Source organism: Marmota monax, unplaced genomic scaffold (assembly GCF_021218885.2).
Source record: "Marmota monax isolate L192 unplaced genomic scaffold, Marmota_monax_Labrador192_F-V1.1 WCK01_AAM20220418_F8-fsc00062, whole genome shotgun sequence".
Lineage (NCBI taxonomy): Eukaryota > Metazoa > Chordata > Mammalia > Rodentia > Sciuridae > Marmota > Marmota monax.
In genome coordinates this window covers 10,399,745-10,417,527 of record NW_026695221.1, presented here as the reverse complement: position 1 = coordinate 10,417,527, position 17,783 = coordinate 10,399,745, and the positions used below count along the sequence as shown (strand labels likewise).

Below are 17,783 nucleotides of genomic sequence, written 5' to 3'. Positions count from 1 at the left end.
TCTACCCCCTCCACTGTATAACCCTGAGGGTCTCCTTCCATTACCGTGCAATTTACCTTCTCTCTCCCTTTCCCTCCCACCTCTCATCCCTGTTAAATGTTAATCTTCTTCTCCTGTTCTTCGTCCCTACTCTGTTCTTAGTTACTTTCCTTATATCAAAGAAGACATTTGGCATTTGTTTTTTAGGGATTGGCTAGCTTCACTTAGCATAATCTGCTCTAATGCCATCCATTTCCCTGTAAATTCTATGATTTTGTCATTTTTTAATGCAGAGTAATACTCCATTGTGTATAAATGCCACATTTTTTTTATCCATTCGTCTATTGAAGGGCATCTAGGTTGGTTCCACAGTCTTGCTATTGTGAACTGTGCTGCTATGAACATCGATGTAGCAGTGTCCCTGTAGCATGCTCTTTTTAGGTCTTTAGGGAATAGACCAAGAAGGGGAATAGCTGGGTCAAATGGTGGCTCCATTCCCAGCTTTCCAAGAAATCTCCATACTGCTTTCCAAATTGGCTGCACCAATCTGCAGTCCCACCAGCAATGTACAAGTGTACCCTTTTCCCCACATCCTCGCCAGCACTTGTTGTTGTTTGACTTCATAATGGCTGCCAATCTTACTGGAGTGAGATGGTATCTTAGGGTGGTTTTGATTTGCATTTCTCTGACAGCTAGAGATGTTGAGCATTTTTTCATGTACTTGTTGATTGACTGTATGTCCTCCTCTGTGAAGTGTCTGTTCAGGTCCTTGGCCCATTTGTTGATTGGGTTGTTTGTTCTCTTATTGTCTAATTTTTTGAGTTCTTTGTATACTCTGGATATTAGGGCTCTATCTGAAGTGTGAGGAGTAAAGATTTGTTCCCAGGATGTAGGCTCCCTATTTACCTCTCTTATTGTTTCTTTTGCTGAGAAAAAACTTCTTAGTTTGAGTAAGTCCCATTTGTTGATTCTAGTTATTAACTTTTGTGCTATGGGTGTCCTATTGAGGAATTTGGAGCCCGACCCCACCGACTGTAGATCGTAGCCAACTTTTTCTTCTATCAGACGGCGCGTCTCTGATTTGATATCAAGTTCCTTGATCCATTTTGAATTCACTTTTGTGCATGGCGAGAGAAAGGGATTCAGTTTCATTTTGTTGCATATGGATTTCCAGTTTTCCCAGCACCATTTGTTGAAGATGCTATCCTTCCTCCATTGCATGCTTTTAGCCCCTTTATCAAATATAAGATAGTTGTAGTTTTGTGGATTGGTTTCTGTGTCCTCTATTCTGTACCATTGGTCCACACGCCTGTTTTGGTACCAGTACCATGCTGTTTTTGTTACTATTGCTCTGTAGTATAGTTTGAAGTCTGGTATCGCTATACCGCCTGATTCACACTTCTTGCTTAGCATTGTTTTTGCTATTCTGGGTCTTTTATTTTTCCATATGAATTTCATGATTGCTTTCTCTATTTCTACAAGAAATGCCATTGGGATTTTGATTGGCATTGCATTAAACCTATAGAGAACTTTTGGTAATATCGCCATTTTGATGATGTTAGTTCTGCCTATCCATGAACAGGGTATATTTTTCCATCTTCTAAGATCTTCTTCTATTTCTCTCTTTAGGGTTCTGTAGTTTTCATTGTATAAGTCTTTCACCTCTTTTGTTAGGTTGATTCCCAAGTATTTTATTTTTTTTGAAGATATTTTGAATGGAGTGGTTGTCCTCATTTCCATTTCAGAGGATTTGTCGCTGATATACAGGAATGCCTTTGATTTATGCGTGTTGATTTTAAATCCTGCCACTTTGCTGAATTCATTTATTAGCTCTAATAGTTTCTTTGTAGAGCCTTTTGGGTCTGCTAGATATAGAATCATATCATCTGCAAATAGTGATAATTTAATTTCTTCTTTTCCTATTTTTATGCCTTTAATTTCTTTCGTCTGTCTAATTGCTCTGGCCAGTGTTTCGAGAACTATGTTGAAGAGAAGTGGAGAGAGAGGGCATCCCTGTCTTGTTCCAGATTTTAGAGGGAATGCCTTCAGTTTTTCTCCATTCAGAATAATGCTAGCCTGAGGCTTAGCATAGATTGCTTTTACAATATTGAGGTATGTTCCTGTTATCCCTAGTTTTTCTAGAGTTTTGAACATAAAGGGATGCTGTACTTTGTCAAATGCTTTTTCCGCATCTATCGAGATGATCATATGGTTCTTATTTTTAAGTCTATTGATGTGGTGAATAACATTTATTGATTTCCGTATATTGAACCAGCCTTGCATCCCAGGGATGAATCCTACTTGATCATGGTGTACAATTTTTTTTATATGTTTTTGTATCCGATTCGCCAGAATTTTATTGAGGATTTTTGCATCTAGGTTCATTAGAGATATTGGTCTGTAGTTTTCTTTCTTTGAAGTGTCTTTGTCTGGTTTAGGTATCAGGGTGATGTTGGCCTCATAGAATGAATTTGGAAGTTCTCCCTCCTTTTCTATTTCCTGAAGTAGCTTGAAAAGTATTGGTATTAGTTCTTCTTTAAAGGTTTTGTAAAATTCTGCTGTATACCCATCGGGACCTGGGCTTTTCTTAGTTGGTAGTCTTTTGATGGTTTCTTCTATCTCCTCAATTGATATTGGTCTGTTTAGGTTTTCTATATCCTCCTGACTCAATCTGGGCAGATCATATGACTTAAGAAATTTATCTATGCCTTCACTATCTTCTAATTTATTGGAGTATAAGGATTCAAAATAGTTTTTGATTATCTTCTGTATTTCTGAAGTGTCTGTTGTGATATTGCCTTTTTCATCCCGTATGCTAGTAATTTGAGTTCTCTCTCTTCTTCTCTTCACTAGCATCGCTAAGGGTCTGTCGATTTTGTTTATTTTTTCAAAGAACCAACTTTTAGTTTTGTCAATTTTTTCAATTGTTTCTTTTGTTTCGATTTCATTAATTTCAGCTCTGATTTTAATTATTTCTTGCCTTCTACTTCTTTTGCTGTTGTTTTGCTCTTCTTTTTCAAGGATTTTGAGATGAAGTATGAGATCATTTATTTGTTGGTTTTTTCTTTTTTTAAGGAATGAACTCCAAGCAATGAATTTTCCTCTTAGAACTGCTTTCAATGTGTCCCATAGATTCCGATATGTTGTGTCTGTGTTTTCATTTATCTCTAAGAATTTTTTAATTTCCTCCTTGATGTCTTCTATAACCCATTGATCATTCAGTAACCTATTGTTCATTCTCCAATTGATGTATGCTTTTTCCTTCCTTCTTTTATCGTTGATTTTCAGTTTCATTCCATTATGATCAGATAAGATGCATGGTAATATCTCTACTCCTTTATATTGTCTAAGAGTTGCCCTGTGACATAATATATGATCTATTTTTGAGAAGGATCCATGTGCTGCTGAGAAAAAAGTGTAACTGCTTGATGTTGGGTGGTATACTCTATATATGTCAATTAGGTCTAGGTTATTAATAGTGTTATTGAGTTCTATAGTTTCCTTATTCAACTTTTGTTTGGAAGATCTGTCCAGTGGCGAGAGAGGTGTGTTGAAGTCTCCCATGATTATGGTGTGGTGGTCTATTAGACTCTTGAACTTGAGAAGAGTTTGTTTGACGAACATAGCTGCACCATTGTTTGGGGCATAAATATTTATGATTGTTATGTCTTGTTGGTGTATGGTTCCCTTAAGCAGTATGTAGTGTCCCTCTTTATCTCTTTTGATTAACTTTGGCTTGAAATCTATTTTATTTGATATGAGTATGGACACGCCTGCTTGTTTCCGAAGTCCATATGAGTGATATGATTTTTCCCAACCTTTCACCTTCAGCCTATGTATGTCTTTTCCTATCAAATGCGTCTCCTGTAGGCAGCATATTGTTGGGTCTTGTTTTGTGATCCATTCTACTAGCCTGTGTCTCTTAATTGGTGAGTTTAAGCCATTAACATTTAGGGTTATTATTGAGATATGGGTTGTTCTTCCAGCCATATTTGTTTATTTCTGTTACTAAACATTGTTTGTTTTCCTCTTTGATTGTTTCCCCCCCCCTTTACTGTCCTACCTCCCACTGTTGGTTTTCATTGTTATTTTCCATTTCCTCTTCCTGTAATACTTTGGCTAGGATGTTTTGAAGAGATGGTTTTCTAGCTGCGAATTCTTTAAACTTTTGTTTATCGTGGAAGGTTTTAATTTCATTCTCCATCCTGAAGCTTAATTTCGCTGGATACACAATTCTTGGTTGGAACCCATTATCTTTCAGTGTTTGAAATATGTTATTCCAGGATCTTCTAGCTTTCAGAGTCTGTGTTGAAAGATCAGCTGTTATCCTGATTGGCTTGCCCCTAAATGTAATCTGCTTCCTTTCTCTTGTAGCTTTTAAAATTCTCTCCTTATTCTGTATGTTGGGCATCTTCATTATAATGTGTCTAGGTGTGGATCTCTTATGATTTTGCACATTCGGCGTCCTGTAGGCTTCTAGGATTTGGGATTCTGTCTCATTCTTCAAGTCTGGGAAGTTTTCTTGTATTATTTCATGGAATAGACTGCTCATTCCTTTGGTTTGGAGCTCTGTACCTTCCTGTATCCCAATGACTCTTAAGTTTGGTCTCTTAATGTTATCCCATATTTCTTGGATGTTCTGCTCATGGTTTCTTAACAGTCTTGCTGAGCTGTCTATGTTCTTTTCCAGTTGAAATACTTTGTCTTCATTGTCTGATGTTCTATCTTCTAAGTGTTCTACTCTGTTGGTAGTATTCTCCATTGAGTTTTTAAGTTGGTTTATTGCTTCCTGCATTTCTAGGATTTCTGATTGCTTGTTTTTTATAACCTCTATCTCCCTGTATAGTTGATCCTTTGCTTCCTGGATTTGTTTGCGTAATTCGTTGTCGAAGTGATCTTTCATTGTCTGATTTTGCTGTTTAATGTCTTCCTTGATACTCCAGATCATCTGAAGCATGTATATCCTGAATTCTTTATCTGACATTCCATCTGCTGCAGCTGTTACCTCTTCTAAAGTTGCGTTGACCTGCATTGCTTGTGGTCCTTTCTTTCCTTGTCTTTTCATACTGCTTGCGTATCTTTCCTGCAGGTGCGGGCGGCGGCTCTGCTCTCTCCTTATTCCAATTGGGGTGTCGTGGCTACCACGCCGGCAGGTCACTGGGCCTGTTCTGGGAGCTGGTGGCGGCTCTGTTCTGCCCCTACTCCAATTGGGGTGTCGTGTCTGTCGTACCAGCAGGCCACTGGGCCTGTCCTGCTGGTCGGTCGCAGATCTGCCCACCTTTCGGGCACGAGTGGAGGCTCTGCTTTGCCCCTACTCCAATTGGGGTGTCGTGACTACCCCGCCTGCAGGATGCTGGGTCTGTTCCTGGCAAGGGAGGCGACTCTGCTCTGTCCCTACTCCAATTAGGGTGGTGTTTGTACCCCGCCGGCAGGCTCCTGGGCCTGATCCGCCGGTCTGTTGTAGGTCTGCCTACCTTGAAGGCGCTGGCGGCGGATCTGCCCTGCCCCTCCTACCACGCCTGCGGACCCCTGGGCCTGATCTGCAGGTTGATCACTGGTCTGCTCACCCTGCGGGCACGGGTGGCGGTTCCGCTCCACCCCCACTCCAATTGGGGTCACGTGACCACCACACCGGCAGGGCCTGATCCGGGCGTGGGATAAGGATCTGCTCTGCCCCTACTCGAGTTGGGGTGACGTGTGTACCACACTGGCAGGCCACTGGGCCTGACCCGCCAGGCTGTCACAGGTCTGTTTACCTTGCAAGCGCGAAGGGCGGCTCTGCCCTGCCCCTCCTACCACGCCCATGTACTACTGGGTCGTGGGTCTGCCCACCTGGCGGGTGTGGGTGGCGGCTCCGCTCCGCCCCCTCTCCAATTGGGGTCACGCGGTCACCACGCTGGCGAGCCGCTGGGCCTGCTCCGGGGGCTGGCGGCGGCCCGGCTCCTTCCCTCCGGCTCGAGGACAAATTGAGGAGACTCGGGTGACTGAGCCTCACCCCCCTTACCAGAAGACCAACTGCTTATGTCACCGCTGGTATTGATGAAGATCTCTCCTCCACCGCTTTCTGCTGACATCAGATCTCTGCCATGTTGGTATCCTATGCGAATGGCAGCATTTCGTTCCCCTTGCCAGGCAACCCAAGCAATGGGTGAGTCCTGACCCGCCCTCAGCAGGACCCGGACCGAGACACAGTTTCCGCGGGCTCCTAGCCCCGGAACAGGGAAGTTCCGGGAGCCGGAACTCGGCCGCTCCGTGCTCGGTGTAAGCTCCTATAAGTGTAGGCTCCAAGAAGCAGCCCCCGCGGGCTCAGTTCCGGGAGCCGGAATTCGGCCGCTTAGTGCTTGGTGTATGCTCTGATAGTAGCAGGGTCCAAGAAGCAGCCTCCGCGGGCTCCGCAGCCCTGAGCCAGGGCGGTTCCGGGACGGTTCCGGGAGCCGGAACTCGGCCGCTCTGTGCTCGGTGTAAGCTCCTATAAGTGTAAGCTCCAAGAAGCAGTCCCCGCGGGCTCAGTTCCGGGAGCCGGAACTCGGCCTCTTGGTGTTTCGTGTTTGCTCTGATATTAGCAGGGTCCAAGAAGCAGCCTCCGCAGGCTCCGCAGCCCGGAGCCAGGGCGGTTCCGGGACGGTTCCGGGAGCCGGGACTTGGCCGCCCCGCGCTCCGTGTTCACTCCGATAAGATCAGATTTTAAGAAGCCCCCAGGCGCTGAACCCTAGCAATCTGTCTGCAAGCCGCAGGCGAATTGCAGCCTGAAATTACCTGTTCTATGGCTGAATGAGCTGCGGTCAGTCAAAAACAGGTGTGGTGACGTCAGTTTACCAACATGGTGGCTGCTGGCCTCCTCTGTGGTCTGACCGGTGTGGAGAACCGAGATGGACCGCTTCCTTCCCCGTCTCGAACCCAGAATTCAGCCCTGAGTGCGGTGCTTGCGCGTCTGGCAGAAACTGCAGCGCTGTAACCCTGCGTCTCTATCCCAACTGTCTTTTCTTAAGTCCTTTTGAGGAAAAGGACTTGTGCTGCTGCCACATAGGAGGACTTACAGTTAGATATGAGTGCAAAAAGGGAAAGGTGTGGTCTCCATCCCAGAAGGTCTTTGATAAATGATGGGAATCTCATCAGCCCAATTTATGTTAAGAATATCTGTTGGCTGGACGCAGTGACACTCGCCTGTAATCCCAGTGACTTGGGAGGCTAAGGCAGGAGGATCCCAAGTTCCAGACCAGCCTCAGCAATTTAGCAATATTCTGTCTCAAAATAAAAAGGACTAGGAATGTAGCTCAGTGGTACAGTGTGGTACAGCGTGCCTGGATTAAGTTCCCAGTACCAAAAGAAAAGAAAAATTGGTCTATCTGGAGGTAGGAGGAATGGAATGAGCTTATTGAATTTCACCTGCAGAGGATGTTTCCAGAAAGCTCTGCAGAAGTGGGGGTCAGCACAGCCTTGCCCAGAAGAAACTCTCTCTCTCTTGACCCAGTAGATATTTTGATCTCAGGGGTCCAGCCTCTGTGGTGGTAACCCTTTCAAAGGGTTTTGGCCAATACCCTGTCCCATCTGATCTACTTCCCTGGGGAGCAGCCCCAGACACCCTAGCCCCAAACTGGGCATTCCACACCAACAAATCGGGTGATGTAGAAAACACGAAAGCAGAAATGTCAGAAGTAATTAAACCAAACGATGGCTTAAACCCCTGTAGAAATCAACACATCCGGTTTAATCACCTTCTTAAGCTAGCACAAGGCTGCAATTCTATGGAGAGGGCTTCTTTATTTCTTTGGATCGTTAACAGGAACTGCATATCTTGAGCTTGATTTTAGTTTGGATGCTCCTGGGGAGAGGTGATGAGGGTGGGGGTGGGGCAGGGGGCTTGGAAAAGAAAAAAGAAATAATAAAATGTTATTTGAGATCATCTCTTCTTCTTGTCTCCCCAAGCCCGAGCCTCGTCACTCCCTCCCTCCTGTCTCTGTCCGTGCTCCCAGCACCAGGGCGGAGGCACAGTGCTGAATGTGCTAAATTAGGCCATTAGAGAAATTCATTTCTCTTTATTAGTCTGTGTCAAATCCTTTTTATTAGTGGCTGGAAACGACCTCTCTTCTGCAGTAAAATGTCATGCCAGTTCACTCCTTTTATTTGTTCTGCACTGACGAGGCTCAAACTCTCACTGAATTAGTGCAGTGAGATTTATTTCCTCCAAATTTTGAACGGCTTAAGAGAGATTGGGGTGGAGGGGGCGGTCACACGGAGGCGGCTTGAGGGGAGCAGAGCAGGGAAAGGATCTGGGAGGGGGAAGGTGAGCTCTCATGGAGGTCAAATGTCCTCAGCTCTTTGGAAATAAAGTCTAATGACCATCTCTCATATCTTGTTCATTGCCTTCTGGGCACTGGGGACTGAGTTTCTACATTCCTGCTTCTAGCCCCTGAAAGATGATGATCTACAGTGGAAGGTCCTGGACACCCAGAGAAGGAGCTCCCTGAAACCCATGATCTGGGCCTGGGGTTGTGTAGCTCAGTGGTACAGAACTTGCCTAACATGGGTGAGGCTCTGGATTCCATCCCCAGCACCGCAGGGGAAAATATTCTTGTTGGATAAACTGAGGCTCCAGAAGGCCAAGGTCCCACATCTAATGGGAAATCAGAGAAGGGTATTCTTGGCTCAGGTGGCTTATATGCCAGCTCTCATAGACCCTGCCCTATTCAGAGTGACCCCTGAGCCTTCCACCAAGACTGCTGGAAAAGACTCTTTGAGGGTGCCTGCTGGCCTCATCTCCGTTTTATGAGGGATCCATTGGAGGGTAGCTTTAAAAATAAAGGTCAACCCTTAGGCAGGAACAGGGCAACTGGGGAGAAGGCAGATGACTCCCGTAACTGGGTTGGGAACAGTCCTAGAGAAGTCCCACAGCTGCAGCAATGGAACTTAGCACATTGTCTCAGCAGTGCCAGTGCTTTAGGTGGCAGATGAGCAGATAGCAGTCTGGGTTCATTTGAGTGATCTAGGAGGACAGGGAGTGGGAGCTATAGGCAGTCCCTCCTGGCCCTGGTATGGGTCATGTGGAAAATTGTGAGTAAACTCAGACTTCATATGATCTCCATGAGGCAGATGGGACTCCTAGGATGGGTGGGAGGAAGCTGGCACAGAAGCATGGGGTATGAGAAGAGAGCACCTGCCCAATCCTCAGGTAAGGAGCGCTGGACAGATGTGGCCAGGCAACCTCCATCAAGTCCACCCTATACTCCATGGTTGGTTAACTTGGGGGGAAAGACAGGTGGCATGTTCCCTTCTTAGAGATAGGAGAAGCCATAGATGACACTACAGGGAGGCTGGGGGCATTGCTCAGTGGTAGAGCACTTGACTAGTATGTGTGCGGCCCTGGACTCCATCCCCAGCACTGAAAAAAATAAAATAAAAAACCATTCTGGGAGAGGGAGATCTGACACCTGTGAGTAGAAGAGGTTTCTAACACAGACCTATTCCTGGCTCTGCACAAAAGGTGTGCATTGTTCCCCAGTGTGTGTGAGAGCACCTCCTACCTCATCCCACAAGCCCAGCTCCACCTGAGTCTTTCCAGGCACTGGACTCTGCTGCTTGTTTTCTGCCGTCCCTTCCTACTACCTCTCTCACCTAGATTCTCTTCCCAAAGCAAACTGGGCTTATTCCTGTCTCAAGTGCTTTCTTTGCTTTTCCTCCTGCTTAGAATGCCTGTCCCTCAGCTCTTTGCATGACTGCCCCCTCATCATTTGAGGCTTAACTTAAATGTCACCTCCTCAGAGAGGCCCTCCCAGACCGCTTCTTCCTTTTGGGGGGCAAGGACAGAAGCAGAAGAGATGTTCTTCCCCTCTCCCCACCCCTAGTGCTCCTAGCTGGGATGATTCTAGTCACAACAGACCACACCTGCCCACCCCACATGCCACTCACATGGTGTACACAGGAACACACAACCACACATACACAAGACATACAGATAATGCACAGAACGCACGTACACATGGTATTTGTGGCACACAAAATCGACCCCCCTGTTGCATATATGCAATACCACGTGCATACGTCCTGCACAAACACAATACCATGGGTGCACACGGTGAAAACACACTGGGAGGTACATGGCACTCCTATACTTGTTCTATTGGCAGTCTGCATTCAACACCAGTGCACACATGTGTACACATACACACACATACACATGCATGCACACCCCATCATCTCTCCACCCAGCGGCTGTGCACCCTCCCTCCAGTCAGTGAGAAAGGAATGTGCAGTGACCGCGGCTGCCGTGGGTTGGGGCAGGGGCTGCACCCCCACCACCTGGCACGATGCTGCGGATTATTAGTTCCTGGTAATTTAGTGCCCTTGTACAGAGTCGATTTGTGCCTTTCATTCCTAATTGATCTAGTGGCTGTTTAAATGGCAGCAGGCATCTGTTGAGAGTAGGAAGGTTCATAAGGCGCAATAATTCATAACACCGTCTGGAATTTGCCTTTCATGGCCCTCAGCTAAACCACTGCAGGGCTCTGCTTAAATTACAGCCACTGAGGCTTTCTTTGGTATTCCACTCAGGGCCAGGAGAATCTTGCATTAAACTGGGATCAGGTTAGATTAGACTATAATATGCTGCAGTATTAGTGGCTGCAAATGAAGACTTATACTGGAGTTTAACCCCTTCACCTGGTGTTCTCTTTGTCTTCAGCCAGATGGCTAAACTCACCCATTGTTTTTCCCTGCCAGCTTTCTACCAGGGCTCAATAGATCTTCTGGTAATTTGAGGCTGCAGATGAGCCACCCTTAAATATTGACCCTCTTTCCCTACAGACTGTACATCTAACCTGCAGCCTTGAGGCCCAGGAATTTATGCATCAGCTCCCAAAACAAGGGTTAGGGAGACAGTGTCTGAGGGCAGCCTCTGCGAAGCCTAGCAATTCATGTGAAGTGGGAATTTATCTTTTTTCGTCTCCCATCTTGCCTGAGCCCGAGTAGAAAAACCCATACAGTGTGAGAATGAGCAGCAGTGGGGGTAACCATTATATGTCTTTTGTCCAGAATTGTAAGAATTCTGGAAGGGGACAGGAGCTTGGGGGTTCCCCTACTCACTTACAAATGCTGTATATACTGTGTAGGCTGTATATTCAATTCTTTCTCAGTGCGTCCAACTGTAGTGTGCCAGAGGGGAAAAGCATTGTCTGTTTTCCTTTTCAGACCTTAACTGTGTCCTTCAATATGGTAGCCACTAGCCACATGTGGCTATTTAAATTTAAATTAATTAAAATTCAATAAAATAAAAAATTAAGCATCCTAGTTGCATAGTCATATTTCAAGTATTCATTGGCCTCATGTGGCTAGTGGTTACTGTATTGGACAGTGCAGATTACAGAACATTTCCATCACTGTAGAAAGTTCTATTGGACAGTGATGGCTACAGCATTCCCTCTGGAAGAGACCCCAGGGGTCAGGTACAGTACACATTCCTTCTCTCCAAGCAAGCAGGGCTGCATCAAAAAGAAAACTGCATTTCATGGTCCCAAGAGTCTGAGGAGACAGACCAGAGACTGATGTGTGAATGCTTTTTTTGGAACTGTAGGGAAAGAGAATGGGGCTCTCCAGAGTTCAGGGTCAACAACCCAGGCACTAGCATGAAATATGCTGCAGAAATAAATGTGGTATGCACTTATGTATGCAAAATAAGTATGTATACATATAACATATATATTCAACAAATATTTGTGGAGATCCACATACCTCTACTTGACTCTAGATGAATAAGGTGCACTTGATTCCCGCTCACAGTCTAAGTGAGGAAGGAAGATGATAAAACAAACAACTTAGAAACTATCAGCATTTGGAGGAAGTCAGGGATCTGTGATCTCTAAGATGACACCCATATAGCCATTTAGGTAAGGAGTTCAGCTCACACATATACTTCACAGAAACATGCCCATACATGATAGAATGTGTGTGTGTGTGTATGTGCGCGCACACACACACACAGTGCATTCATTGATTCATTCAGTCACCTAATATTTATATATACTTGCTTTGACAAGATCTAGGGATACAACAATCATTAACACAGGGACAGCCTTGGAGGCGAACAGTGAACACATAATGATGCAAATAATCATTTAATTAACACTGAGCTAAGAGTAGGATGACGGAAAAGTGCAGGGTTGATGTTACTCATATAATTGGGATATCTGACCTAAACCAAGCCTGCCAACAGACACTGGACAGGTGGAGACATCTGCCTACCATGTAGGCAAGTATTTGGGCTCATGCACATCCCCCACATACAAGTGTTTGTGTACATCTGCTGCCCTCAGTTGCTCTAGACATTGTGTGTGTGTGTGTGTTTCTATGATGTATATATGTGAACTGAAGTACTTACTTAAATGACTCTATGAGTCTTAGCTGGGATGACACCTACGGATGTTCACATCCTATATTTCTCTGGATATTTCCCATATTTCTTTCCTGAGTCAACTCTGAATCAGAAATGGACACTTACTTCTTTGAAGGGTTATAACTGCTCATCCCTCTTCAAACATCTGTATAGTTTATCTATCTAAAGAGAAAAAGTAGGAGCCCTCTGAGGTCCCAGGTACTAGGGGACTGAACCCTCTATGCCAGGTCACAAACATTGCCATTAGGTTGACCCTGGGGGCTGGGGACATTCTCAAGGAGTGGGACCTGGGGAGAAGAAGTGACGGGAAGGAATGTGGGGAAAGGAACCAGATGGCTTCTGAGCCCAGCCAGCAGCACGGTCTCTGTGTGTGCGCATGTGTGAGTTCTTGATGTCCCCGCAGGCACCCTCTTTTCCCGCTCCTGACGCTGCTGTTTGAGAAATGTGAACAGGCCACCCAGGGCTCTGAGTGCATCACCTCCGCCAGCTTTGATGTGGACATCGAGAACTTTGTCCACCAGCAGGAGCAGGAGCACAAACCCTTCTTCAGCGATGATCCAGAACTGGACAATCTGGTAAAGACCCTCCACCCCACACCCTGGCCAGAATCTCCTACCCTTTGGTCCCCCTGAAATACTCTGGAAATGTTCCTTTTGTTAATTTATTCAACAAAATATTTTGAGTCCCCACCATGGGACACCAGATGCACCATATTAGCAGCTGAGAACCATGTCTAAGTTCTTATACCACGAGCTCCAGGAACTGACTCTGCTGCCAAACTCCTTCCTGTCTCTACCCATGGTGGCACCAGAATCTTACTCCCCACCATCCTGCAGAACAGGCCAACTGAAAGGAGGGTGCGAACTCTAAGGTAGCTACCCCAGGCCTGGAGTCCTCCTAGAGAGGAACTGATGCCTCGAATGCTCCTGGGTAGAGAACGAGAGTCACAAGCATGTTCAAGCACATCAACAGAAAGAGCTGGGGACCCGGTCATCCTAAGAAGACCAGCAGAGAGGCCCACCTGCTTAGGGGACACAGCAGATCAGGTTCTCCACCAGTTTGCCACTCAGATCATCACTATAGTTTACAAAAAATACATTGCTGGGCCATATCAGGGAGTTTTTGTAAGCTCAGTGGGATCTTTGTGAATTCTCATTTTAGGTTTCCTAAGCAACAGCAATCACCAGTTAGGTTTGGTGGCCCCCGACCTGTATGGCATCTGAAATTCTCCTCTGTCCTTGGGAATTCTGCTGCAGGAAGACATTAGAGAGGCTGCTCTGTGTGTCCATCACTCTAAATAGTCCTCCTGGAATTATTAACCACAGTTCCTAATTTTTCTGTGGGTGGATTGCCCAGAGTATGCATGGTGAATTTGGAAACTCTGCAAAACTCTCCCTCATACATTGATTGATGATAGTGCTGACCTCTTGCACCCAGCAATTAACTGGTACCTGTTCCAAAAAGGAGAACAGAATTAGAAAAGCAAATGTGACTCCAAAAAGGAAGGAAGAAAAATTACACACACGTGCGGGCACACACACCTACATGTATAGTACATCTGCAGAACAGATGTAAAGGACTTTGTTATTATTCTGTGCTGTGAATTATCCACACCGCTGTTTCAGGGTTGAGTGTGGTCCTTTATGAAGTCCAGAAGAGTTACCAAAAGAACCCACCCTGGTCTGGAAATTTGTGATGTTGGATAAGGCTATTTAGAGAACAGGAGCAGGCCCCGAGCAGAGGATAAGCACTGCCCACTGTCAAGAATGTTGGTGGAGGCAGTGAGAGCCCCAAATCCACCTCTGCTAGTCCCTGACACTCCCTCTTTCCTGGCTTTGATTGAGCAGCCCCACTTCCCAAAAGGCCGGGCTGCTATTTTGGAATCCTCTGGGAAAGCTTCCCTTTACAGGTTCACCAGTTGGCCAACTATAAAGTGCAGGCTGGTCTGGCTTGCCTTGCTCCTCAGCTAATCAGAATCAGACTATAACTGGGAAGCAGATTTTTAGAACCTAGACCCAGACAGCCATGGAGCCAGGAGATAAGGCAGTCACTTCTGCAGGAGTGAGAGTGAATCTGGGGACCAGGATCATCCTCCTCACTTGACACAAAAAATACTGGTGTAGCCGAGCATGGTGGCACATCCCTGTGATCCCAGTGACTTGGGAGATTCAGTCAGGAGGATCTCAAATTTGAGACCAGCCTCAGCAACTTTACAAGATCCTCACAATTTAGTGACACCCTCTCAAAAATAAATAAGGATTGGGGACGTAGTTCAGTGGTAAAGCCCTCCAGGTTTAATCATCAATAAGAAAGAAAGAAAAATAGCAGCTTGGAAGGCTGAAACAGGAGGATTGCAGGTTTGAAGCTAGCCTCGGCAATTTAACGTGACTGTAAGCAATCTAGTGAAACCCTGTTTCAAAGTAAAAAAAAATTAAGTTAAAAAAAATTTTTAAATTTGTTCTAATTAGTTATACATGACAATAGAATGCATTTTGACCCATCATACATAAATGGAGTATAATTTCTCATTCTTCTGGTTGTACATGATGTAGAATTACACCAGTCATGTGATCATATATGTATGTAGCTTCTATCATTCCTACCCCCACACACCTCCTCTCTTCACTAACCTCTGCCTAATCCAAAGTACCTCTATTTTTTCCTAGCCCCCCTCCTTATTGTGGGTTAGCATCTACATATCAGAGAGAGCATTTGGCTTTTGGGTTTTTTTGGACTGGCTTATTTCTCTTAGCATGATAGTCTCCAGTTCCATCCATTCACCAGCAAATGCCATAATTCCATTTTTCTTTAAGGCTGAGTAATATTCCATTGTGTATATATACCACATTTTCTTTATCCATTCATCTGTTGAAGAGCATCTAGGTTGGTTCCATATTTTGGCAATTGTGAATTGAGCTGTTATAAACATTGATGTGGCTATGTCATTGTAGTATGCGGATTTTAAGTCCTTTGAGTATAAACCAAAGGGTAGAATAGCTGGTTCAAATTCCATTCCAAATTTCTGAGGAATCTCCATACTGCTTTCCATAATGGTTGCACCAATTTATAGTCCCACCAGGAGTGTATGAGTGTACCTTTCCCCCCGCATCCTCGCCAACTTTATTGTTGCTTGTATTCTTGATAATTGCCCCCCCCCAAAAAAAATTTAAAAGGGCTGGGGATGTGGGTCAGTGGCTCAGTGGTTAAGCACCCCGGTAGGCAAAAAATAAAGAAAGAGGGGGAGGGAGGAAGGTCAAGAGAGAGAGAGAAAGGGAAGGAAGGAAAGGAGAAGGAAAAACAAAACAAAACAAACAAACAAAAACAGAGGCCCAAGTTGGGGTAAGGAAATACCTAAAATTGGACTGAAGAATATGAAGGAATTTAAACCTTCTTACAAGGCAGGAGTCCTGGAGAAACAAACCTCACATATCTATCCCACCACCACCTTCCAGGTGTAAGACCCACTGAAGACAACCTCCCATTCTAGCACAGCCTAGAAAAATCAAAACGTGGCTATGTTCTGCCCTTGCCAGTATTGCTCAGGTCTCTCAGCATTCTGTTCAAAGAATCAGATCTTTTGATTCAATCCAATAAAACTGGCTTGAGTGTCTGCTATATGCCAGGCCTTTACTAGGGACATGAATGTTGTGGAAGATACCCTAGTGGTCCCAAGCTTCTGGTGTCCCCTGGGCTTCTGTATCAGATAGCTGGGCTGGGAGTGGTCCAGCTGGTGGAGCATCTTTAGGAGGTCCATCTTGTCTCATGGACCTGATTTGTCTAGATGAGTTAGTCAACGATTGGTTGATTATGTAAATTGGGAGGTTTGAAACAGCACTTGAAAGACAAAAGATGAGCCTAGCGTCCCCATTAACTGTTTGTGACTTTGATGGCTGGCTGAACTGCTTTGAAGCTCGGTTTCCTCATCTGTAGGACTAATATACCTATCTCATGTGACTGTAATTTAAAAAAAAAATTAATGAGGTGGCTCATGGAATTGGTCTTTACAAATGCCTGGCACTCAGGAGATTAATCTCAAATGCAATATCATCATGGCAAGGTGTTCCAGCTCCCTGACCTAACCTCCTGGCCACCAAAGAGATTTAATGGCTGAAATTAGGGGTGGGGTGGAGGGGTGTCAAACAGTGCCCTTTGCCACCCCGGCTCCTGGTTCTGTGTCAGGTGGGGAGATGAAGAGACCAAGCACAGGAGCCATCATTAAAACAAGAATCATGTCGCCAGCACAGCCGAGATGCACATAATTAGAAATTAGAAAAAGGTCAGATCGCGTTATTACCAGCTCAATCAGCTGCCGAGTGCCACAGCCAGTTAATTTGGCATCTGTATTTTTTACAACCCCGCACACGTAGCCCAACGGACTGTAACTCTTTATCCGGACAGATATACTGCGCAGCCGAGCAGGGACATAAAATGAGGGACCCCAAGCAAATGAGCTGAGATAATTGAGAGATTTATTTTTTATATATACGTGTGTCAGGGTGGCTTTCCTTTGCCCTTGAATACTGACTTTCGTAGATGGGATTGTCAGGAGGGCACCTGGATCCCCACAAACGCGGAAGGTCCCTCCCCCTACTCTCCTCCCTACCCAGGGCCAGTGGGCAGCTTTGGCCCCGCCCAGCTGTCCTGGGTCCGCTGGGACTCACTCCTCCCAATTCCTTGCGGGCCTCCCTCCTCTCCTCCCGCGCATTGCCAGTCTCTCTCTTGCTCTCTGCAGTCTTCTAGAGTCGCTTTTCCAAACAAATCCCCATGGGAGGGCTGAGTCACTTCTCCCAAGCTGCCCCAAAGATCAGAGAGAGCATCCTAGTGTAGATTTCTGAGCGAGCTTCCCTCCCTGTGAGCTTGCCGCTGCACAGCTCCCCTGCTGCGGGGAGTGGGGGGTGGGGTGGAGCTCACAGAGAGTTGATGCCGGGGAGGGGGACCTAACCCCAGAGAGAAGCAAGTCCAAAGACACTGACATCCAGAAAAGAGAACTGACTTGTCAGGACCAGAACCCAAGTCACTGACTCCTGATTTTAGATTTTATGCTCCTCCTGCAGTTTCCCCACCTCTTCTTCCAGGTGGCAATAAAGCCCTCACTTACAAGTAAGAGAGTGCCTCTAATAAAATCTCCCCACCCCCTGGCCCAGCCCACACTCTGACACTCTCTAAGTCCCTGTCTCCAGTTTCCATGCCATGGAGGTAGCTTTCCACTCAAAGTGGTTAAGCTGGACCCCCTGGGGAGAGGGGGGCTCCAGTTCCCACAGCCCTGGTGCTCACCAAGTCTGTTTCTTACCTGGTCCTAGATCCTTTCTTTGGGCCCAGCAGCCTCTGACTGGCAGTTGGTAAAGTTTGTAAAATTTGCAAGTTCCCCAAACCCCTTTGAAAGGTAAAAGCTTTTTGTTTTATAAAACCTGATTTACAG

General features: G+C 45.7%; 1 protein-coding gene across 8 annotated transcripts in view; it reads left to right on the top strand.

Annotated features, from left to right (window-relative positions):
- Pknox2 (PBX/knotted 1 homeobox 2) overlaps window positions 1-17,783 on the top strand; it is a 277,182-nt gene that overhangs the window by 211,109 nt on the left and 48,290 nt on the right. For all 8 annotated transcript variants that reach the window (XM_058575290.1, XM_046432801.2, XM_058575289.1 and 5 more), the window contains one exon: window positions 12,768-12,939. In XM_058575290.1, coding sequence (XP_058431273.1) covers window positions 12,768-12,939 — 172 coding nt within the window. The remainder of the gene's footprint in view (window positions 1-12,767; window positions 12,940-17,783) is intronic.